This window comes from Bubalus bubalis, chromosome 9 (genome assembly GCF_019923935.1).
Source record: "Bubalus bubalis isolate 160015118507 breed Murrah chromosome 9, NDDB_SH_1, whole genome shotgun sequence".
Classification (NCBI taxonomy): Eukaryota; Metazoa; Chordata; class Mammalia; order Artiodactyla; family Bovidae; genus Bubalus; species Bubalus bubalis.
The window spans coordinates 106,521,604-106,545,771 of NC_059165.1; the positions used below are offsets into that span (position 1 = coordinate 106,521,604).

The 24,168-nt window shown below is 56.2% G+C and overlaps 3 protein-coding genes across 3 annotated transcripts; 2 read left to right on the forward strand and 1 right to left on the reverse strand.

Moving 5' to 3' along the window:
• Positions 1-3,996: 3,996 nt before the first annotated feature.
• TSSK6 (testis specific serine kinase 6) lies at positions 3,997-5,976 on the reverse strand. Its single transcript, XM_006080369.4, has one exon. The coding sequence runs from the start codon at positions 5,270-5,272 to the stop codon at positions 4,451-4,453; it is 822 nt and encodes a 273-aa protein (XP_006080431.1). The 5' UTR covers positions 5,273-5,976; the 3' UTR covers positions 3,997-4,450.
• An 89-nt stretch (positions 5,977-6,065) lies between these two features.
• Positions 6,066-14,457, forward strand: NDUFA13 (NADH:ubiquinone oxidoreductase subunit A13). Its single transcript, XM_006080367.4, has 5 exons — positions 6,066-6,220; positions 12,177-12,255; positions 13,555-13,626; positions 14,010-14,079; positions 14,264-14,457. Exons 1-5 carry the CDS (start codon positions 6,127-6,129, stop codon positions 14,381-14,383), a joined length of 435 nt encoding a protein of 144 aa, XP_006080429.1. The 5' UTR covers positions 6,066-6,126; the 3' UTR covers positions 14,384-14,457.
• A 149-nt stretch (positions 14,458-14,606) lies between these two features.
• YJEFN3 (YjeF N-terminal domain containing 3) lies at positions 14,607-24,133 on the forward strand. Its single transcript, XM_044948382.2, has 6 exons — positions 14,607-15,105; positions 19,645-19,753; positions 21,660-21,770; positions 21,978-22,091; positions 22,174-22,324; positions 23,889-24,133. Exons 1-6 carry the CDS (start codon positions 14,771-14,773, stop codon positions 24,092-24,094), a joined length of 1,026 nt encoding a protein of 341 aa, XP_044804317.2. The 5' UTR covers positions 14,607-14,770; the 3' UTR covers positions 24,095-24,133.
• Positions 24,134-24,168: the final 35 nt, after the last annotated feature.

Genomic DNA, 24,168 nt, shown 5'->3' on the forward strand with positions numbered 1-24,168 from the left:
GCTTTTTAAAAAGGGATCAAGAAAAAAAAGGGGGGGGGGGGATCCAGGAGGTGAGATGCCTTAATCTTGATTCATTTCCCCTGTCTCAAAACTTCTATCCCCCTCTTTTTCCCTTTAGTTCCCCTTTGCATTGTCACTCCTATAAGCCTCAAGTGCATGGTTCTGTGGTGAAATTTATGATGTTATTAAGAAAGGGCATTAAATACCTTTCATGTATGGGAAGGATGTTAACATTAAAGGTATTCTCCCAGCCCGAAAGCCCACCCCTCAAAATGGGCCACGGTTCTGGGAGTCGGTAGGCTGAGAGGATCTGGTTCCCAGGAGAACCAGAGAACGTGGGAGCCCCCAGTCCCAAATGACAATTGTAACTGCCCAGTAATCTGCAGCAGGAACCCCCAGTGGCACCTGGAAACTCTTCAGAACGTTGGCTGTTACTTGGACTGGGGTGCAGGGCTCACCCTTTCCCATCTGAAATGCCTGTGTGCGGAGGCCCGCAGGTGCCCGTGGGGTAACTCTACGTCCACTCAGAGCTGCCCATGGCTCTGGCCACCCCGACTGTTGTGGGGACCCTAGTCCTCAGTGTCCCGGGTGTATCTTTTGGGACCCACACCGTTGACAAGGTCAAGAGTGACTGCTCTGGGAGGTAGGGGTGGGTGGCGGCTGTGGTCTGGAAGCAAAAGGTCACTGAAAGAGGCGACAGGACACCCCTGCATGGCTCCCGAGTGGCCCACGAGTCACTGCTGTGGCTGGGGAGACACGGGAGGAATCCTGTATAAATCATACGTTCTCATCATGGGCGTGGATAATGGAAAGACGGCCCTTGCTGCTCTGCCATAGGGTTTTTCTTTGATGCCTGGTTATGCTGCACATGGCGTTTGCCTAAAGAAGTTCGACTGAGTTGTTTTTTTTTTAAAGGACAGCTAAAGTTTTATAATCCTTAAAGAGTAATAGTCACACCAGTGTAGGGTATTTGGGAGGTGGTTTGTTTTGATTAGGGGGAGGAGGTTGTCACTTGTATTTATTGTGACTTTGATAATAATGTTAAAAAACAAAGTGACCACCAAACCGGCATAGAAGTTCTAATAAAGACGCTGGAATCAGTGGCTATGTGTTGTGTCATGAAGTTTTAGAATCTGAAGGACAATAAAGAAACGGATGATGTGTTGGCTGTGTTTTCTTTTTGACTGCTCGGCCTTGGGGTCCCGCATTGTTTTCCTCCCAGCTTTGGGGCAGCTTGGAGACTTGGGATGGCAGAGGTGATCCTTTCTTAACAGGTAAGCGAAGGATCAGACACTTGTTTCCTGGGCTTCTTTCAGATCTCGCTTGCCATGGGGATTTAGTCTTCCCCAGCTGGATACTTCAGGTGAAGAGCTCAGTCTTGTCTGACTCTACGACCCCGTGGACTGCAGCATGCCAGGCTTCCCTGTCCATCGCAGAGTCGGATACGACTGAGCGACTGAACAGAATGGAACTGGATGCTGGGGCTTCCCAGGTGGCACTAGTGGTAAAGAACCCATCTACCAGTGCAGGAGGCATGAGCGACGCGGGTTCAGTCCCTGGGTGAGGAAGATCCCCTGGAGGAGGGCATGGCAACCCACTCCAGTGTTCTTGCCTGGAGAATCCCATGGACAGAGAGCCGGGCGGGCTATATGGTCCATCAGGTTGCAAGGAGTCAGACATGACTTTGCACACAAGCACGCACCCAACTGGATGCTACGGCCTTACCTCTGGGTGGCGCTTGGTGGCCTGTTTACCCACAGGCCCAGGGAGTGCATGCAGTGAGAATGCAGTGAATTCTGCCCCTTGGCTTGGGTTCTAGCCATCAACAGCCTCCATCCCAGAGTGGTGGGCTTTTCTGGCTCAGCATTGGGTGTCTGCTGCACGACAGATGGTGCAGTGTGGGAGCCACCTGGTTTTGAAAACAATTCCTGGTGCAAATTTGTTTTCAGAGGTTGACACACTGTTTGAAAGGTTTACTCACAAAATGAAACCTGTGAGCACTTTGAACTCCAGTATGCATAAAATGTCCCCTCATTTTCCTAGGTGCTTTTTTCATTTATCTATTCATTTATTGCTGCCGCTTGTTATTGGGGCATCTCTGCCTCCAGCCTGGGGTCTGACTTCCCTCCCCTGTGGCCATGGCCAGCCTGGTCTCACCTGGGCAAAACACAGAACAGGTACAAGACACTACTGAAGTGAAACTCAAGCCTGTCACCTCTGACACGTGCTGCTTGCACCCACACCCCCCAACACTGAGAGAAGCCCATTTCTGGGGTTCCACAGCCCCGTCTTCAAGTGCGTCTGCTGGATCAGGCACCCAGGCTCCTCAACGGAGGGAGAGCAAGTCTTAAGCATCTTCTCCAGATAACAGATGGGACACCAGCCTGGTTCCTGAGACCCTGTCCCCTTGTAACTGAGTCATGGGTGTGGCCATGAGGGGAAGGCCCCCAGGCCCACTGCTCACACACAGTAATCAGAGGGCACAACAAGGCACATGCCCCACCACAGCCATTGGGAGCACACCTCGTGAGGGGGTGAGGAGGGAAGAAGGGCGCCTTGTGAGAGGTGACATTTTTAGGCCAAGTCTTGCATGAAGAGAAGGGAAAAGCGCTGGGAGTGGCATCAGCCCGTGAAAATGCTCAGAGGTGAGACCAAGCAAGGCAGGTTGAGGACAGAGGAGAGCGGTGTGCCTGGGCCTTGGGGGCACCGGGAAAGGATGTGAGCTTTTTCTTGAGTGAGCAAGACATTTCCCTCATCTCACCCTGCTCCTTGCTCTGTAAAATGAGGCGGTTGGGACCACATCCTATTTGAAGGGAGTGGAGGGAGAGCTGGCGCATAATCCCCAAGGGAGTGGAGGGAGAGCTGGTGCATAATCCCTGAGAGCTATGGAGGGTGAGGGAGCAGAAACGGACCACTCTCCTCAGGGACCCGGGCTCTGGTGGAGGCAGACAGGAGGAGCAGCGAGGGAGCTGTTTCCCGTATACCCAAAAGACAACAGCCACCGTCACAGCTCAGTGACCTCATCACAAGCGAAATGACCCCCAGCCTTCCCCAGACCCTGTGGGGTCCCTCTCCAGACACCAGACACATACCCCTTTACCTCTATTCCAGCTATGGGAGTTCCTAGCATTATTCAGACACACCAGCTCCATCCTCTCCTGGGAGCACTCCTGTTTCCAGTATTTGATTCCTTCCCTTCAGCTCCTCCTTGCTCACCCCCCACCTGGCATTTAGCACAACTTATAATCATTTTATCTTCACGCCATTCTTACACTTTCCACGTGCTCCCTCGCTGGGAGCACGGCTGGATCCAAGCCACTGGGCTGTGTCCCAGTGCCTTGCACACAGCAGTTGCTCAAAAAATGCCTGGAGGAACAGAGCATGAATGAAAGCAGGAGTGGGACGGCGGGTACAGGAGGGGGCGTGTGTGCCTGTGGCCGACTCATGGTGTGAAAACCATCACAATATTGTAAAGTGTATGTTCTACAGTTAAAAAAGAATGACCAGCACACTCCTTTGCCTCACCAAGGAAGGGGCCAAACACTAAGGAGAGCTTCCCACCACCTCCCCACCCTACTTCAGACATAGCTGGGTGCCAATCCTGGCTGTTCTTGGGCAAGCGATACCTGTGTGGGCCTCAATTTCCTCTTTTGTAAACACTTTCTGTCTGGACAGGCGCCCCCCCCCCCCCCCCCCCGCCCCTTGCTGTCCCATCCTTAAACACCAGAAAGGTGCTGGGGTCCTTTCTGGATTGGGTCCCCAGTCCAGCACCTCCATTCCCAGGGCCATTACGTTGCTGAGGATGACACCAAGGCCCCTTCGAGTCTGCCCAGGATGGGGAGCCCGAAAGGTCTCTGTTCGAATCCTCCTAACTCCTTTTTCAGACCTGGAACAAGAACCTCCACAAGTCTCTCTAAAATGGGGTGCCCGTGCCTGCCTTGCCCCGGGGAGTGATCCCCTCCCTACTGCTCCATAAAAGGGGGCCATTGCTAGAGCTAGGTGCGAGAAAGAGCGAGTTTATTGCAAGTTCCAAGGAGGGCAGCGCCTGAAGCGCGCCTTCCCTCACCGGTATGCGAGGCTGGCTGTGGATGGACGCCCTCCGCGCGCGTCCGCTCGCCAGCAACTTCTCCAAGCAGCCACGGCCCACCGCGTAGCGGTCGCTCACCCAGCACCGGCGCAACGTTTCTGTCTCCTCTCATCTGGCCCCCTCCTGGGGCCTTCTCGCCGGTAACCGAGGGGGCGCACGCGCCCTCCTGCTCTTGGGATCGTGTTGTAGTAGTTGAATTCCAAACAGGGGCGACTGCGGCCCCCGGCGTCGAAGTAGGGAAGGGGGAAGGGCGCGTGCACAGCGGTGCGCAGCGGCTTCGCGGAACTACCGAAGCGCGCTTCTTGCGCGTGCCCTGCGCTTGCGCAATGCTCGGGGCGGCGGGAACGGTGGGAACGCCGGCTTCTAGCCGGAGTCCCCCGCACGCAGCCAGCCGTTGCGCGCTACTTGGCCCGCGGAGGGCCTGGCCGACGGACTGAACTGCAGCAACTCGGCTATTAGTGCTTTGCAGCGCTCGGACAGCTCGAGGCCGTCGGGGTAGAGAACGCCGCGCTTCTGGCGTCGGGGCAGGCCGGCAATGTCCGAGTCGTCGAAGGGCATACACCCGGTGACCATGACGTAGAGCACGACGCCCAGGCTCCATACGTCGTACTTCTTGGGGTCGTAGGGAATGCCCAGCAGTACCTCGGGCGACGCGTAGGCAGCAGAGCCGCAGTAGGTGGTGCTCAGATCGGGGTATCCATGAGCCTGACGGCCGAAACCGAAGTCGGTGAGCTTGACGCGGCGCTCATCAGGGCTCAGCAGCACGTTTTCGCACTTGAGGTCGCGGTGCACCAGGTGGTGGTCGTGTAGGTAGCGCACGGCACCAGCGATCTGCGCGAAGAGGTCGCGAGCCTGCCCCCCGGGGATGCGCCCGTTTCGCTGCACTGCCTGCAGTAGGTCGGTGGCGGCCGCCTCCATCACGATGTACAACTTCCCGTTGCACACCTCGATGAATTCGAAGACGTGCACGATGTGTGGGTGCCGCACTCCCCGAAGGATGGACAGCTCGCGTGGCAGGAACTTGTTGACAAAGTCGGGCGGCGCGCGCCGCCGGTCTACCACCTTGATGGCCACTGTGCCCTTGTATTTCTTGGACGTGGCCACTTTTACCTTGGAGTAACTGCCCTCTCCTATTGTGCGGCCCAGCTTATAGCCGAGTTCGCTCAGAAGCTTGTCGCCCGACATGGTGGCGCCTGGGGCGCGTGGGGAGCAGGAGGCGGCTGCTGTCGGGGGGCGGCCGGACTCCGATCTCGGGCCTAACCCATGGCGCTTGGCACCTGCACACCCGCACCCCCATGTGCCCACTCCCCGGCCCCCTCTTCCGCGGTGCCTTTTATTGCCCAGGTAACAATTTCTGCCTTGTGAAGTGACCGCGGGCGTCACCCTGCCTCAGGGTGGGGGGTGGGGGCCCTGACCCCGCCCCGTGGTGCGCTCCTCAAGGCCCTACGGCTTTGTGACTCATAATCGCTCTGAATGATCCAGTTCCCGATGAGAGGACACTAGCAAGGCGTCTCGACCGTCACCGGAGTGGAATCAGAGCCTGGGGTTGGGGCGGCTCCTCAGGAGTCCGAATCTGAGCAGCAGCCTTCCCCGAACTTCGTGTAATCCAGTCCTAACCCTGCAGACCCCTGGGCTGCCCGCAGGGGGCCCCAAAGGGAGAAAAATGGGACGATACCTGGCTCCCTCGGGAGCCTGGGGGTTTCTAACTGGCCTCACATTGCCCCAGAGGGAATGGTGAGTGGGAAGGTCCTTTGGTGCAAGAGCTCTGGCGACCAGACGGGCTGCAGGCTTTAACACCGACCAAGCCATGCCTCCATCTAGGAGAAGAGAAAATAAGGACTTTTTGGTCGCAGCTGGGGCGCGCAGTCGATCCCAGGCCCCGCTACGGAGCTCTCGCACGAACTGGGTTAGGTGCAGCGGCGCCCTAAGTTTCCCAGTCGAGCCCGAGACCTGCGCCGCAGCTTCCGCCACACTCAGCATGGTGTCGATCGCCGTTGCGTAACTTCCTCCTGCGACCGGAAGTGCAAGGTCCTGCAAGCATGGCGGCGTCGAAGGTGAAGCAGGACATGCCCCCGGTGGGGGGCTACGGCCCTATCGACTACAAGCGGAACCTTCCGCGTCGGGGACTGTCGGGTCAGTGTTGCCCTTACCCGGGTGTCAGGGTCTGGGCGTTTTAGGCGCCGCGGCGGGGTCGGGACGCCAGGGAGTCTAGCGGGCCAAGGTTTCCCCCTCCGTATGACAGGAGGCGGCGCCCTGGGATCCCCAAAAGCTTCAGTACTAACAATAATGAAAACTGCTGCAGTTTGTCGACCGTTTACTAAGCCCTTTGCTTCCTTCTCGTAACAGCCCTGAGGTCGGTCCCGTTAATTATTTCCATTTTACAATTCATTGATTAAACCGAGAGAGGGCTTCCCCGGTCGTTAAGCGGGTAAAGAATCCGCCTGCAATTCAGGAGACACAGGAGGCGCATGTTCGATCCCTGGGTCAGGAAGATTCCCTGGAGGAGGAAATGACAACCCATTCTAGTATTCTTGCCTGAAAAATCCCATGGACAGAGGAGCCTGGCGGGCTACAGTCCATACGGTCGCAAAGGGCTGGACATGGCTCAGCGACTAAGCACAAACTGAAGTTAGTTTAGCTCCCGCCGGGAGCCTTCCCGCACGTTCCCGTTTCACAAGTAGGGAGACTGAGACACGAGAGAGGATGCGACTCCCCACTGGGCCACCCAGAGCAAAGCTGGGGCCGAACCTGGAATACCCAGCGAATTTGAAAGATTATTTTTGCGGGGGGGAGGGCGGAAAAAAAGTTCTGCGCAGTGGTTCCTCGCTGGTGGCCCCCACCTGCAGGATATCCCATAAATATGGATTCTTCTAATTGTAAAGGGCTCTAAATAATGTTTTAAAATTTTTTTATTGGGGTCAACACAAAAACATGTAAGAGAAAGTAAAAAACACTCATACACTGCACCCAAGATTAACAGAAATACAAAGAATGTCAACCAAGTTAAGAGTGAATATTTTGCTGTAACTCACTGAGCTTTACATTTAAAACATGTGCATGTTTTGCAAATTATGCCTCAATTAAAAAGCAGAAAAAAATTCACGGGCATGATTTTTAAAAATGTTATAATTAAGACAGAGAAAAGTTAACGGTAGGTTAAAAACTCAAGTCTTCCCTTGCTCCCTACTGGCTTTTTTTGTAATTTGGAACAAAGGTTGGCAAACTTTTTCTGTAAAGAGCCAGGTAAGTATTTTCTGCTTTCTTGGCCAGACAGTCTCTCTCCCCTGTTGCTTATTTTACAACTTTACCAACCTAAAAGTGTGCTTAGCCTGAGGACCATACAAAAACAGTTACAGGTTAGAGTTGGAGCACTGGACTCTAGACTCACTCCTAGATTCAACAACTATAATGTGATCTGTGTCATCTTTCTCACAATCTTAACTTAGCACCCAGGCTGGAACGCTCCTCGGGTGTGTGGCATGAGTTCTGTCTATACATGTGTCCTTCTGTGACCTGTGTCCAGACCAGACTGCACAAGAACCCCAGCCCTTGGGTCTCCCTGGGCTTCCCACAGCCAGCCTCTGTCTCATTTTGCAGTCCCACACGTGGCCTGTATCCTGTTCTCAGCAGCGCCTGCGCTTGTGTCTCCTCCCGTCAGCCCTTTACACCCGCTTCCCCTGTTGCACGTCCAGACCACCTCAGTCTTTCCTGGGTGCAGAGGGATGAGGAACATAACCCTTTCCACGGTGTGGGCTCTGTTTATGTGCCTGCGTCTAGTCAGTGCGTCTCCGTTTAGTAACTGCTGAACGCGTCCTCAGTGCTGGGCTCTATGCTGAGGAGCTCACCCAGCGGAGGAAACAGACACACTGCTTGTAATCGCCCATTGCGGCCAGTGCTGAGGCCCAGGGTATCTGGGGCCTTACCGAGCGAGAATGGGCGAGAGGACCTCTCTGAAAGGAGTTGCCCAGGCAGAGGGAACAGCAGATGTAGACGCTTCACTCTTAGCCTGCACCCTGCCCTCCTTTCTGTCCTCCAGCCTTATCCGCAGCTGCTTTCGCTCCATCGGTCTTGCTCTTGTCCAGGCACCATGACCCCCAGCTCGGTACCCACTCCCCTTTTCTCTGCCTGGACCACTCACCGCCAGCATGCCACATGTGCCAGGCTGGCGCAGGCCACCCTTGATCACACAGCTAGTGAAGTGACTGTTACCCCACCTTTCCCCTGGCCTCTCACACCCCGCTCTCCTCTCTCCACACCGTCCTGCACCAGTGAGGGGCCCTTTTTTTCTGGTATCTTTAACATTTTAATTGAGATTCACATGCCATACTATATAATCATCCATCTCATGTGTACAGACCGATTTTTAGTCTGTTCCCTGTTGTGCAACCATTGGGATGATCTAAGTTTACATTTTCATCACCCCAGAAGAAATGCTGTGATTAGCAGTCGCTCCACATTCTCCCCCAGCCCTTGACAATCACGGATCTGCTTCCTGTCTCTAGGTATTTGCCTCTCATATAAATGGCATAGTTAACGATGTGTCATGTCTAACTTTTCTTAGCATTTTTTTTTAATATATGTTCTGTTTATTTTCGGCTGTGCTGGGATTCCACTACTGTGTGGGCTTTTCTCTATCCGCTGCGAGTGTGGGGCCACCCTGGTTGTGGTGCACAGCTTCTTGTTGCAATGTTGTCTCTTGTTGCGGAGCATGGACTCTAGGGTGCGTGGGCTCAGTGGTTGCAGCGCATGCGCTCGGTAGTCGTGGCTGCTGGGCTCCAGAGCACACGCCAATAGTCATGCAGGGCCTTAGTTGTTCCGCGACGTGTGGAATCTTCCTGGATCAGGGATGGAATCAGTGTCTCCTGCGTTGGCAGGCAGAGTCTTAACCACTGGACAACCAGGGAAGTCCTCACGGCACATTTTTAATGTATATGTTGTAGGATGCTTCAGTGTTCCTTCTTCATTATGGCTGAATAACCTTGTATGGCTGGACGTTTTGTGTGTCCATTTACTATTCGACAGACATTTGAATTGTTTCCATCATTTGGCTGCTGTAAACATTCTTGTGTGGGTTTCTGTGTGAACATATGTTTCCTTTCTCTTAGGTGAAGCGGGGCTGCTGGGTCACGTGGCAACTCCACATTTAACATTTTGAGGAACTGCCAAACTGTTTTCCAGATTGGCTGTACCACATTATGTTCTCACCTACAGTGTATGGGTGTTCCCATTTCTCTGTGTCTGGACAGCACTAATTGTTTTCCAGTAAAAAAATTTAGCCATCCTAGTGGGTGTGAGTGGAGAAGCAAATGGCAACCCACTCCAGTGTTCTTGCCTGGAGAATCCCAGGGACAGGGGAGCCTAGTGGGCTGCCGTCTGTGGGGTCGCACAGAGTCAGACACGACTGAAGCAACTTAGCAGCAGCAGCAGCAGCAGCAGCAGTGGGTGTGAGGTGGTGTCTGCTGTGGTTCTGATTTGCATTTCCCTAGGGACTGATGATGTTGAGCACGTTTTCATGTGTTTTCTGGCTATTTGTGTAGCTTCCTTGAAGAAATATCTATTCAGAACCTTGACACATTTTTAAATTAGGTGGTTAGTCTTTATTATTGAATTTTAAGAGTTCTTTATATATTTTGGATACCATTCCCTTACCAGATACATGATTTGCAAATACTTCCATTCTGTGTGTTGTCTTGTCAGCTTGTTGGTACTGTCACTTGCAACACAAAAGTTTTACATCTCAGCAGTGTCCAATTCATCTGTTTTTTCTCTTGTCACTTGTGTGGCCAATGTCTAATCTAAAGAAATCGTTGCCTTATCCTAGGTCACAGAATGACTTCCCTGTTTTCGAAGAGTTTTGCAGTTTTAGCTCTTACATTGAGGTCTTTGATCCATTTTGAGTTAATTTTTGTGTATGGAGGGCGGGAGATGCACACTTTATTCTTTTGCATGTGGCTACCCGGTTGTCCAATTTGCTGAAAAGACTGTTCTTTCCCCATTGAATTATCTTGGCACCCTTGTCCAAAATCAATTGACCATAACTGTGAGGGTTTATTTCTGGACTGTCAGCTCTGTTCCACCGATGCACACGTCTGTCCTTACGCCAGTGCACACGGTCTTGTACACACAGCTGCGTGCTAAGTTTGAAGAGTCCTCCAACTTTGTTCTTTTCCAGAACTATCTCAGCTGTTCTGGGCCCTTGCATTTCCACATGAATTTTCCGAGCTGCTTGTCAATTTCTGTGGGACTGTTGGGGGAAGAAGGGATTCTGATGGGAACTGGGTTGGATCTGTACCTCAGTTTGGAGACTGCTGCCATCTGAACAATGTTGAGTTCCGATCCATGAACACAGGACGCATTTCTGTTTATTCAGGCCGTCTTTACTCGTGGCCTGCACCCTTTTCTGGATATGCCCCCCCCACCTGCCCCATTGTTGTCTCCCTCCAGAGGAGGCGTGGACCCCCCCCCCCCCGAGGGCCTGGGGCCTCAGCCTCACGCTGTCAGTGAGGACTAGATGAGTTGGAGGGAAGGTCGCCTTACCTTGTTGTTGCTTAGTCCCTCCGTTGTGTCTGACTCTTTGTGACGCCACAGATTGTGGCCTGCCAGGCTCCTCTGTCCATGGGATTCTCCAGGCAAGGATACTGGAGTGGGTTGCCATATCCTCCTCTAGCACCCTACCTTACTCTTGGAATTTATCTTCCAGATGGACCCACACATGGGCTCCCAATGTTGGGGGTAAGAGGCCCTTACAAGGACAGTCCAGGTCTGTTCTCTGGGGCTGGGTTAGAAGGAGAAACCGCTGAGCCTCTCTGCAGAGAATGGGCAGCTTTGGTCAAACACGCATCACCCAGCAGAGAGAACGCTGCATGCCCAGCGCGGGTGGTCAGCCACTGTGTGCGAGCCACGGGCGCACTGTGGGCTGGTCCTGGGCACTCGGGCCTCTCAGTGCAGGGACCAGGGTGCCCCACTGCCTCGTCCCCCATAACTCGGGAATGTCTTGCCTTGAGCTTGTGTTTTAACAGGTTGAACTGAAAGGAGTAAAAAATTGAGCCAGTTTCTCATTTCTCTCCGGGTCCAACAGAGGTGCCAGATGAGTCTTGTGCTAAGCCAAGCTAAAGGAGAAAGAGCCCACACTTCGTCCCCCGCAAGGCCCAGGGAGTGGCTTTACCCACCATTTGCTGGCCCTTCACTGGGTGTTACATGGGGCTCAGTCTGGCTGAGCTTGTGAGCTCATCCCAACAACCATGAGTTCCATCCAGAGGAGAGACCAAGGCTGGAAAGAGAAGGGGGTGTGGGATGAGCCAACCCCAACCAGGCCCCAGGCATCCAGACCTCCCTGAAGACCCCAGCAGGCCCACAGCCTGTCAGTCAGAATTACAGCGTAGGTGCCCCGGGGGCTCAGTAAATATTCATTTGAGCCTCTGTCTCCTGGGATCCCAGGAAGGGGGCTCAGTCCCACGAGGCTGGAAGGCAGCAGCATCCTGGGAGCCCAGGGGGTGGCCGGGTGGCCCCTGCAGGGCACTGCCTTCCTCCGGCAGCCCCATCCAGCCTCTTGTAGGCAACCCTCGGGGAGGTGGCCCCGGCTGCTGGGCCCTCTGTGGGGCCAGGACCCAGCGTGGACACCGTCCTTCGCCACGGGGACCAGCTGGCTGAAGGAACTCAAGCAACCTTCTGGGCAGTGGCGGGCTGAGGCCACCCAGCCATAACCATTTAGACTACCAGGCTCCCCCATAGCCTCTGCCCAGCCTGCGCCTTCCAGGAACCCTGGCATGGGGCTGAGGTGTGGCAGCCGCAGCAGCCTGGTGTGCCCTGCCCGCAGAGTGGGTGATTGGGACGAAGCGTGGTGGTCTACAGTTGCCGGGGAGGGGGTGTCAGTGGGAGGGGTGGGCGGACTCTCCACAGAGACAAAACAAGTAGTCAAAGAACAGGCGTTAGAAACAGCCCTGGCTGTCTGGGCAGGGCTCCGTGAGGGCTTTCGCCTTCTCCCTCTTTCCTGTTTCTGGAGCGCCTGCCGTGGGTGGGTTGTGGGTTAGGAGAAGGGTCAAGGTGGCTTGTCCCTCGGGCAGGTCTGAGCAGTGCCCTTTCCCTGCAGGCTACAGCATGTTCGCCGTGGGCATTGGGGCCTTGCTCTTCGGGTACTGGAGCATGATGAGGTGGAACCGCGAGCGCAGGTAGGCCCTGCACTGGAGAGGCGGGTGGGGACTTACGCCATGGACTCGGGGCTCCTCCAGGCCCCCGTCAGCACCTCAAGGGAGCTCAGGGCCTGAGCCAGCGAGTCCATTTCTGGGCTTCACCATCAAGGAATGACTGACTAGTAAGTAAGAAGCTTGCCTCCAGGTGTTCACTAGGTACCCTTGAGCTCCACGCCCAGGTACCCCAAGGTCTGGTTTGCATAGCCCATTAGGCAGAGGCGGGGGCAGGGGGACAGGCCCTGTCCCTCAGAGGGTGTTTGTCAGTGGTGCCCGGGTAATGATGATACCAGGGCTTCAAAGGCAGATCATGCAAGACAATGGCCTGGCCAGCCACACCGGCCTGAGGGTCCCAGTCTGCCGTGGCCTTGGTTTGGACCCTGGCTACCTCCGAGATTGCCCAGCACTCTGTCAGATGGCTCCTCCTCACTGGCTCCCAACCAGCAGTCCCCCCACCCTCCTCCACTGTGTCCTCAGCATCCGCCTTGACCCTGCTCACCTCCCTACGAGGGCAGTGCTGGAGAAGGTCCAGCACATGGAGGGCATTCCGCTTTGTTCAGTGAACTCAGGGCACCTGGTGGGTGCTGGACACGAGGCCCCCACCCTGGACAGGCGAGACCAGGCCCAGTCCCCCGGTGGGTACCAGGGTAGCCGTGGTATGTGACTGATGAGGACAGCAGCCCCGGTCCCTGGGCCCTAGGGGGCTGAGGTGGAGGCGGAAGTTCCCTGGGACCCTTCTCTGTGCTGCTGTGGATTCGTGGTGATGGGGGGACAGGATCAGGGGCCACCCCCTGGGCTGCATCACTGGGACTGCTCTCCCCACTCCCCCCAGCAGACAGGGCTGGCGAGTTAAGAGACGCCGAAAAGCAGGCAGAAGAAAGAAGCTGCTCATGATACTCGCCCCCCCCCCCCGCCCCCCACGGTTATTTTGAGATGAAAAGGATGTGGTTCTGTAAGGCCCAGAACCTCATGATGAATGTTCCCCCCAGTTCACTGCAATCATCAGGCCCAGGCTATTTTTAGGATTTAAAAAAAAAGTTTTGAACTGAAAAGAAAGTGTGAAGCCAGCAGTCTTGTGGACTGCTGCCGCCTCTGCCAGCTGCGTTTCCCCACATCCCCCACGCCCATTGCAGGCTGCCGGTGGGCTGAGCCCACTTCCCCCCTTGCTTGCCTCTGCCTCTCCCCCAAGCCCCGTGCCAGGGTAATGCCTGTCCAAGGGCCGCTTCGTCTGCCCCCATCCCAGCGTGGACTGATCTGAGTGTCGGTTTTGGGGTTTCACAGGCGTCTACAGATCGAGGACCTCGAGGCCCGCATCGCGCTGATGCCTCTGTTGCAGGCGGAGAAGGACCGGAGGTAGGCCGCTGGGGTCAGGAGGTCACAGGTCAGAGTGCCCCAGCCTGCACTGTGGGACAAGGCCAGAATGCACGTGGGGATCCACAGCCATGACCTTGTACTCCAGGGGCTGCCGTCGTCTTTGGAGAGGACCCCATACTTGACTTGCAGGAGAGACCCAAGACAGAGAATGAATGTTTCTGGAGGAGGGGGCTTTGGCATTGGAGGGCTGCAAGAGTTTGCCAGGGGAAGGAAGTAAAGTGGAGAGATCAGTGTGTGTGCAGGGCTGAGAGCTGTGGGAGGTGACTGGGAGCTGGAGGAGGAGCAGGTCTGGCAGGTTTGTTAGGCAGGGGCCCCGGGAGGGATCAGCCCTGTCCCCCACCTCCCACCTTGTCTCCCTGCAGGGTTCTCCAGATGCTTCGGGAGAACTTGGAGGAGGAGGCAACTGTCATGAAGGACGTGCCGGGCTGGAAGGTGGGTCCTCAGCCCCCCAGGGTCCAGGCTGCTGCAGAAACGCAGCCTCCCACAGAAAATCTAGGGCTTTGGGGGAGTGGTGCCAGAAGGGGGAGGCTGTTCAGGGTAGAGGCACAGGGGCTGCCAGGCCTGGTGGGGTCCCAGCAGGCTCATGAGACCCACCTATACCCCTTCATCCCCACAGGTGGGTGAGTCCGTGTTCCACACCACGCGCTGGGTGACTCCCATGATGGGTGAGCTCTACGGGCTGCGCGCAAGCGAGGAGGTTCTCAACGCCACCTATGGGTTCATATGGTACACGTAGGGGCCTGCGCCCCAGAGACTGCTGGACCCGCGTCCCCTCCCCACTAGGAGAGAATAAACGCTTTGGAGACTGGCCTGCTTGTGTCCCAGGGACTGAGTGATTGGGGGTGGGGGTGTCAGAGGAGGTGTGGGGACTAAGCAGAAGATGCCAGTGGGGTGGCCCCTGGATCGACCTGCAGCGGTGGCTGACAAATGTGCCTGGACTTTTCCCTGCCTTTCTCGAAACCCTGCTTGTCAGCAGCCAGCTTCTTCAGACTGGGGGTCTTCCCCACTGGGGTACCGGGTGGGTGGATGGGCGACCGACCTGTATTGGAGTGTGCCAGGCTGGAGAGGGGCGTAGCAGAGGCGGGCCCACTTGCACCCAGGCCAGGACCCCATAGTGGGGGTAATGAGCCCATCGCTGTCCCTCCAGACTTTGTTTCCCTGCCAGTATTCGGAACCTTGGGATTCCCGCCATCCCATGGGCAGCTCCACTCCTGGCACAAAGGGGTTAAGTCCACTTGCACTTTACAGCCAATGGCCATGCGCAGCGCCTTCCCGGCGTCTCCTGATTGGCGGACACACAGAGTGGGCGGGAGGCGAGGGGACGCCCCCTGTGCCCAAGGATGCCTTTAAAAGGCTGGGGCAGTGGTGGCTGCCTGCGTGCACACAGATCGCCTCCGCCATGAGCAGCACGGATGGCCCGGACCTAGCGGAGGCGCCCGAAGAGCGGTGTTTCCTCAGGTCAGCCAGGGAGAGGGACCAGAGGGAAGCAGGGGCATGGCTGGAAGAAGGCCTGGGGAACCAGGGGCTGTAGATGGGAGGCAGAGGCATGGCCGGGATAGAGGGGGGAGAATGCCAGGCCCATCCCGGAATTTCGAATTTCCTTGGAGGGATTAAACCTGCGGCTGCCAACACCTCCAATGCTGCGTTGCTAGGGAAACGGTATCTGCAGCAGTCCCGCCCCTCATGAATTATTCATCAGCACCACTGGTTGCTCCCCCAACCCCATCCCCGCCAAACACACACAGCCTAAGCAGGCCCACCTCCTCTCCATCCTTCCCAGGGACCCTGGAGCCGTGCCCCTTGTTCCCCATCTGGGAAGAGCTGCAGGCTTTCAGCTCCTCAATGCTCACACCCTCCTTGGTAGTCCCCCCTGCTACTAACCCTCTTGTTCAGAGAATAAAACTGAAGACTGGGGAGGGAAGCTGCTGGCTGAGCTCGGATTAAAGCGATTTTTAAATGCACGGGCCACTTCCCAGTGGGCTGATGAATTTGGGGTCTGGAGCCGGCAGCTGCGGTTGTGTCTTCCCCCTGATCCTGAGTCGCCCTCCTGTGTCCTCGGCTAAGTGTGCGATATGGGCCCCAAGCCGGGCTCTCTCTAAACCAGACCCAGCCCGCTGGCCACTCAGCCCCTCTCCTCAAGGCAGGTCCTGTGCAGCACTTGGCTGGTACCCAGGCTCAGCTAGAGACTCAGCACATGCGAGGCAGTGGGAGGAGAATGTTAGAAGCTGGGGCTGTGACTTCACCTAGTGTGGGGGACGGAGAGGCCTCAAATGCCACCCGGGGAGTGATGAGGTGCTGTGTGTTGGGTCGGAGTGGAGCATGGGGAGAGGAGGCCAAAGTGGGAGACATACTGGGGAGCATGTAAGTCTGGTGAGGAATTTGAATAAATATTCTCTGAATGCAGGGGAGGTTTGGGAAGTCTAGCATTCAAGTTTTCAAAACCCCCATGGCTTGTGTGGAGTTTGAGGGGACGGGATTGCAGTAGTAGCCAGGTGAGCAGTGACGGAGGGCTGGAGGGCAGAGGCGGGAGGGTGGAGAGAAGCAGATGGAGCTGAGAGAGCAGGGAGCGTCTGGCACAGACACCCTGGCCTCAACAGCTTCACCTCTAAAGAGCCCCCTCTGGGGCTTTTGCTCCTTCTGGGGCTGGTGGGCAAATCCTGGGGCCTTGTAGCTCCTCTCCTGGGGGCGGAGGTTGGGAGAAGCAAGAGGCACCTTCATAAACTGAGCACCTTCTGCTCCTCAGCCCCATAGCAGCTCTGCCATATCCCCTCCCCGACTCGGAGCAGCTGCTGCCCCAGCCCTCAGGTTCCCGGACTGCCCTTTGCCTGTGGAGTCCCGGTTATCACTCCGGTGACCCACTAGGCAGGAAAATAATGGAGTGAAAGCCGCTCAGTCATGTCTGACTCTTTGTGACCCCATAGACTGTAGCCCGCCAGGCTCCTCTGTGGGGATTCTCCAGGCAAGAATACTGGAGTGGGTTGCCATGCCCTCCTCCAGGGGATCTTTCCAAGGGATCGAACCCAGGTCTCCCGCCTTGCAAGCAGATTCTTTACCATCTGAGCCACCAGGGAATCCCAGGAAGCCTCCAAATGGAGGCCAGAGGCCAAATCTTCAGAACAGAGGGAAAAAAGAGGAGGATGGATGATCTTCCCCAGCCCTCCCAGGGGGCAGCAGAGCTGTCTCAAGCTGAAGATGGGGAATGAGCCGTGTTACTGCACATGGGCTTTCTCTGGTTGCAGCGCGTGGGGGCTACTCTTTGTCACGGAGCACTGGCTTCTCATTCTGGTGGGTTCTCTCGCTACAGAGCACAGGCTCTAGGTGCGTGGGCTTCAGTAATTACAGCTCGCAGGCTCGGCAGTTGTGGCGCGTGGGCCCCTGAGCTCGCAGGCTCGTTAGTTGTGATGCAGGGGCTTAGTTGCTCCGAAGCACGTGGAATCTTCCCAGGCCAGGAATCAAACCTGTGTCCCCTGCATTGGCAGGTGGACTCTTATCCACTGTGGCATCAGAGAAGCCCCTGGGCCTGCCTGCCCTGGGGGCGCTCTTCATACGGCCCCACCAGGAGCTCCTTTTCCCTACCTGGCCCTTCAACCTACAGCGTCAGCCGCAGACAAGCGTGGGCTTGAATGTGGCTCTGCTTGCTGGGGTCACAAGGCATGTCACCTTGCCCTGAGCCCCATCTCCATCATGTGACACCCTGCAGTGTGTCTGACCAAGTTTCTCAGCCTCACTCACTCTGCCTCTCTCCTGTCCCTTGAATCTGACAAGTTCACTTCCACCACCGGAAGAATAATGAGCCTCATTATTCTTGCCACTTAGATTACCTCCCATGGCACTCCAGGTCAGCTCCTCCAGGAAGCCCTCCTTGACTTCCCATCCCATAGCAGTCCTGGCTTCCCACCTCCAGCCCTCCTGCTGCCCGGCCTGGTCACACTACAAAGTTAGCTAGCAGGTTGTAGTCTCCTGCTCACAGAACTTAAGAAGGGAGTCTCAGGATTCACCCCAATAAGCCTCTGCCTATCTGTAGGTCGGCCTCGGCTTCTTTGCTCATACCCCATCCACAGCTCTGGAGACAAACCCATGGGTAGAAGGCTCAGTTTTCCAGTTTGCTTCCAGTGTGACTCTGGGCAAGCCATTTTACTTCTGAGTTGTTATATGTTCCTCCAACTCTTCTGAGCCCGATCCTTTTAAAGTAATAATTATTATTATTATGATATGTATCATCATTATTATTATTATACTCAAGGGTGTGCTAATAAGCTGGGGGCAAGTGCTCTTCCTCACCTGGGAGGGGTCCTGGCTAGGGAAGCTGGCATCAGGCTATAGACTCTGCTCAGCTGCTCCAGCCCCTGATTCTGGCACGAGGAACATCTTCCCATCCTCAGTGCCAGCTTTTCCTCTCTGAAGCCACCAAGCCCATGTCCCTTGGAAGGCCCCCTAAACTGGGGCTGGGCCCTGCTCTTAGAAGAGCCCAACACTTGGCTTAATGCTCTGCCATCACCATCTTAAAATTCTTAATAATTATTGATCAAGGGGCCCCACATTTGCATTCTGCAGTGGACCTCAAAAATTATCTAGCCTGTCCTGCCTTTTGCAAAGGAGGAAGAAAGCAAGGCTCAGAGAGGAGTCAGACCTGTCACTCAGCAAGCTGGGGGCGGAGCTTCACCTCAACTACATTGGCTCCATCTCTCTGGCCACGATTATTCGAATTTTTAAAAATTTATTTATTTTAACTTCTTTTATTTTTGGCTGCCCTGGGTCTCTCTGGCTTTGTTTGCACTTTGTCTAGTTCCTGTGAGTGGGGGTTACTCTTTGTTGCAGGGCCCGGGCTTCTCTTGTTGCAGAGCATGGGCTCTAAGCACGTGGGCTCTTGAGTGCTGGCTCAGTAATTGTGACGCATACACTCAGTTGCTCTGGGGCATGTGGAATCTTCCCAGGCCAGGGATCGAACCTGTGCCCCTGCAATGGCAGGCGGATTCCTATCCACTTTGCCACCAGGGAGGTCCACAGTCATTTGAATTTTATCACTGCATCTAAAGAAGAATCACCAATGAGTCTCCTGGCTGCAGTCCTGACAGCCACCACCTCACGTGAACCATTAAAATCCTCTGCAGCCTTTAAAACCCGCCTCTCCCAGGCACCTCCAGTCCAGTCTGCCCCCTCCAGTGTCCTAGAGTTCCCTCAGTGGCTTCCACTGCCTAAAATCCACACATTGCCCCAACAGCTAAGTCCTTCACGCTCTGTTACCTGCGCTGGGTTCCTCCTGCACTGGGGGCTTCAGGCATCTGGGGGAGGCCCCCACTGTTATTGATGTTTGGTCACTAAGTCATGTCTGACCGTTTCCGACCCTGTGAACCGCAGCACTTCAGGCTTCCCTGTCTTTCACTATCTCCTGGAGTTTCCTCAAACTCACGTCCATTGAGTTGGTGATGCCATCCAACCATCTCACCCTCTGTCACCCCCTTCTCCTCTCGCCCTCAATCTTTCCCAGCATCAGGGGCTTTTTCAGTGAGTCGGCTCTTCCCATCCAGTCGCCAAGGTATTGAAGCTTCATCTTCAGCCTCAGTCCTTCCAATGAATATTCATTGTTGATTTCCTTTGGGATTGACTGGTTTGATCTCCTTTCAGTCCAAGGGACTCTCAAGAGTCTTCTCTAGCATCACAATTCGGAAGCATCCATTCTCCAGCTCTCACATCCCTACATGACTACAGGCGCCCATGCTCTGGGGCAATGGAACGAACATGCACTGCCATGTGCTTCCTCTACCACCAGAGGGCTCCCGTGCCTCAGGCTTGTGTTCGAAACTCCCACTGCCTCCCTGGCAGGCTTCCATTCAACCGTGTATAGGACAGATGAGGGAACTGACGGAGGGTCTTCAGCTCTGGGCGCGGGACCGGGGGCGGTGTTAGGGCCTGGCTCGGAACACTGGTGGCACATTTCTGGCTCCAGCTCAGTGTCTGTCTCTCCGTCTCTCTCTGTCTCCCCACTCTGACCCTCAGCACCGCGGAGGCAGCGGCCCTGGAGCGGGAGCTGCTGGAGGATTATCGCTTTGGGCGGCAGCAGCTGGTGGAGTGGTGTGGCCATGCTAGTGCCGTGGCTGTGACCAAGGTACCTGAGCCTGCTTCTCAGCCTCGACCCTGAGCAGACAGCCGGCTCACCAAAGCGGAGGCCTAGCTGCATGACCCCCCGGCCAGGATGGTCATTTCTGCCCTCAAGAAAGCCCTCTTGGCTTGGGGCCACCCCAGCCCATCACTCAGATGAGGAGACCAAGGTCCGTCACTGGCCCTGGCCAGGGGGTTGCTGAACGTCAGGACAGAGACAGGGGTCCCCAGAGATGTAGAAGCAACTACAGAGGTGGGTCTGGGGCCCTTGACTGACTGTCTCTGCCACCTCTTAGATCTTGAGCAGAGGGGACGTCAGCTTCCTAAGTCTGAGCACCCCCAAACAGCTACCTGCCACAGGTCCAGGAACTGAGGCCCAGAGGTGGGGAGGAGTAGAGCTATATTTGGCTTTGCGACAAACCCCCAGGCTTCAAAGTGCCTGCAAGAGGCCAATTGCTATCCAGTGGTCCGTGTCATGCTGCCAGACCACGCTGGGCCTGTTTCCTTGTCTGAAAAAGGGTAATAAACTGAGACCAGTGAATAAACACAAATTCTAGAAAAGTGCCCAATCGAGTCAGGGCTCCAGCAGGTAACCTCTTCCTCTTCCTCACTTTCTTCCTCTTCTTACTATCACCACTGTATACTTTTTAAAAAAACTTCGTATCTTTCTTTACATGGATGCCACTGTTTTTTAACTTAAACGTTCCTATTTCCAAGTGAAACATATCCTGAGTGAGATGCTCAGAGGAAAGAAGAACAATGAAAATCAAAGCCACAAAAGCAAACCCAGTAAAGTAACCTCATGCTTGGCTGTTGAAGACCAACCATCCAGTTTTCACATTGAAAGCTTTGTGTCTGTCCAGAAGCAAGCCAGCCAGACATTATGACTCTCCCTGACTAGGTCAGGTCTGGGGCTCTGGGCATGGCATGGTGGGGTCATAGGTATGATCAGGGTGAGTCAGGACCTTGCTGAGACCCTGGGGAGGAGACTCCAAGAGGAAAGAACTCCCTTGGTATGGTTGGAAGTTAGAGTATAGTTTGGCCCCCTGGAGACCTCAGAAGCCCATCAGAGTCACTGTTACTCCTACCTGATAGAGGTGCCGGGAGGAGAGCGAGCTGAGGCCACGCAGAGAGTCTGGGCTGAGACTCAGCTCCTGCGTCAAAGAGAGACGCAGAGTCTGAGAGAGACAGAGACGGAGAGAAAGAGAGACACAGAGGTGAAGACAGAGACTGGGGAGAAACAAGTATAATATTATTATCATTACTTTAAAAGAGTTGGGCCCAGAAGAGTTGGAAGAACAACACGTAACAACTCAGGAGAAGTAACATGGCTTGCCCAGAGTCATGTAGGAAGCAAGGTGAAAAAGGGAGCCTTCTACCCTGGGGTCTGTCTCTAGAGCCATGGATGGGGAGTTAGCAAAGAAGTGGAGGCCGACCTATGCACAGTCTGAGAGACACAGAGAGAAAGACAGGGAGCGGGACAGAGGAGAGAGGCAGGGCACAGCAGGCTGGAAAAATACCCCCGCCTCCCGCCCCCAACCCTGGGGCCTCCTGGAGGGATGCAGGCCTGGAAACATGGGCGGGGGAAGGGGCAGCCACTGCAGCGGAAAAAGGTGGAAGAATGTCTGCAGCTCAGGCCGAGAATAAACAAACCGCACTCTGGCTTGGGTGGTGGCAGGAGGCACGTTTCTCTGCTCAAGCTTGAGAGAGCCCGAGGCAAGGACTCTGGGTCTCCAACAAGGAAACTGAGGCCCCTAGGGGCCCCGTGCCACCCCCAGAACACCTCTCCCCGGTCTCGCCCTCTCGCCTCCTGGCCCGAGCCCCACTCCTTCCTCCACCCCGGCCTCAGTTTCCCCGCCGGCCTTGGGAGGCGTTCCGAACTCCGCGCCTTTGCCTTTGCCGTGCCCTGCCAGGTGTTCCCTCTGCCCGCTCTCCCCCGGAAGCAGAGGACGGCGCTGGTCGTGTGCGGCCCAGAGCAGAATGGAGCGGTGGGGCTGGCGTGTGCCCGGCACCTGCGCGTGTTCGTGAGTAGCGAGGACGCCCTTGGCCTCCCAGGGTCACCCCCCCTACCCCGCAGCCCTGAAAATGTCGCTTGCTCCTCTGGTCAGTGTCCGGGGGGAGATAGAATACACCCAGTGCTTGCGTCGGGCAGTTCCTGCCAAGCTGGGAGCAGAGGCCCAGTGGGGAGCCCGGGAGGGTCCCAGTGCCGACCCCCTTCCTGCTTCCCACAGGAGTACGAACCCACCATCTTCTACCCCACGCGCTCGCCGGACCCACTGCACCGGGACCTGACTATTCAGTGTGAGAAGATGGACATCCCCTTCCTGTCCTATCTGCCCACAGAGGTCAGCTTGGGTGGCAGCCGAGGGGTGGTGGGGGACAGAGCCCCCAGGCCGCCCTGACCCTGCCTCTGCCTTGCTCTCCCAGGTCCAGCTCATCAACAACGCCTACAGGCTAGTGGTGGACGCTGTGCTGGGCCCTGGTGTGGAGCCGGCCGAGGTCGGGGGTCCCTGCACACGCGCGCTGGCCACGCTCAAGCTACTGTCCATCCCCCTCGTGAGCCTGGACATCCCCTCAGGCACGCCAGGTGGAGGAGGGGCATGAGGGGCGGGGAGGCAGGCTTGGGCGAAGGACCCTCTCCCCTGGTTTCTGGTGGTCCCAGCCTGTATGCCCACCCGAGTATGCTTCTTCATCGTGGATGGCTTCTACACTCTGAGTGAGGCCGAGGGTCATGTCCATCCTTTGGATGGGCAGTGCCCAGGCTGGCGCCCAGGTGACCCTGGCTCCCCTCCCCCTTACACCCAGCACGGCATGCCCTCTGCCCATCCTGGCCCAGTCGCCCAGGCAGACGTGAGCTCACTCGGCAAAGGCCTCGCCCATCCTGGCCGCCGCCCCATGCCTGTTGGAACCATTAGGCAACGGGCAGACGGAACAAACAGCTGCTAGCCAGCCGGACCCTCCGTGGGGGCAACCAGACTCGGGGGACATCCCCCGGCTTACAAGAGCCCAGGGTCATAGCAACAGGATGCCACAGAGCTGGGGATGGTGGCCAAAGGAGGAGGTGGGGTGGCTGGTCAGGGGGAGAGGCTGCAAGCTGGTGTCTGAACAGACAGCCTAGGACAGAGGGGGTCGCCCTGTTAGCTCAGGAGGGGTTATTAGTGCCCCTAGTCTGAGGGTGGAAGCTAGGGTCAGAGAAGGCAGGATTAAAGTCAGAGGGAGGAGGAATTCCCTGGTGGTCCACTGGTTACGACTCTGCACTTTCAATGCAGGGGGCAAAGGTGTGAGCTCTGGTCAGGGAACTAAAATCTCACATGCTGCACTGTGTGGCCAAAAAATAAAGAAACACACATTTTAAATAAATAAAAAGTCAGAGGGAGGAGGCTTTCAGTCAGTGGTCCCAGACGGGTTGGAGTGCGGAGAGAAGGCAAGAGCCCAAGTCTGAAGGTGAAGGCTCATCTGAGATATGGCAGAGGCTACGGTCCAGTGAGGGAGGGGCTGGGACCTGCCAAGCCAAAAGGCAAGATCTGGTCTGAAGATGAAGGCAGGTCAGAGGGAAGAGTCTCCAATCAGAAGGAGGAGGATGGATGCTCACGTTGCTAAGGGCAGGGCATATCTTCAGAGGCAAGAACCTAGCACAAAGAGACAGGTCTGGTAGGGGAGGCTTGACTGAGGATGGAGATGAGAAGTGTATTCTGAGTAGAGGGTGGGGATCTGGTCAGAGGAGGCTGCGAGGTCTGGGTGGAAAGAGACTTCAGTCTAAGAGGGGGAGCTTAGGGCTGTTAGGGAGTGAGGGATACAGATACACAGGTCTGATTGGGAAGAGCCGCAGGTAGAAATGTAGTCTGATGGCAGAGGTTGAGTCAGATGGAGGAGGAAGATTGAGTCGCAAGACGGGAGCAGAGACAGACAAGTATGAAGGCAAAGGCTGTGGTCAGAGGGGGAGGGAGACATATCCAAGGAGGGAGGAGAAACTGGGCTGAAGCAGACGCTCAGTTTTACGGGGAGGCCGGTCTGACCAGGACTCACGTGTCAGAGCCGAGGCCGAGCAGGTTGGGGACGGGAAATGGGTGGTGGGCGGCGGTTCTCCTGAGAGCGAGCACCCCCCCAGCCTCGGCTCCCGCCTCCCATCCTTCCTCCCCCAGGCTGGGACCCAGAGACTGGCGGCGACGCCGAGGACGGGCTACGACCCGACGTGCTCGTATCGCTGGCGGCGCCCAAGCGCTGCGCCGGCCGCTTCTCTGGGCGCCACCACTTCGTGGCGGGCAGGTTCGTGCCCGACGACGTGCGCCGAAAGTTCGCTCTGCGCCTGCCGGGGTACACGGGCACCGACTGCGTCGCGGCGCTCTGACGGGCGCCCGCGCCAATAAACAGACGTGCCGCCACTGCCCCCTCGCCTGGGCCTCCTCTGTGCGCCGCGTCTGC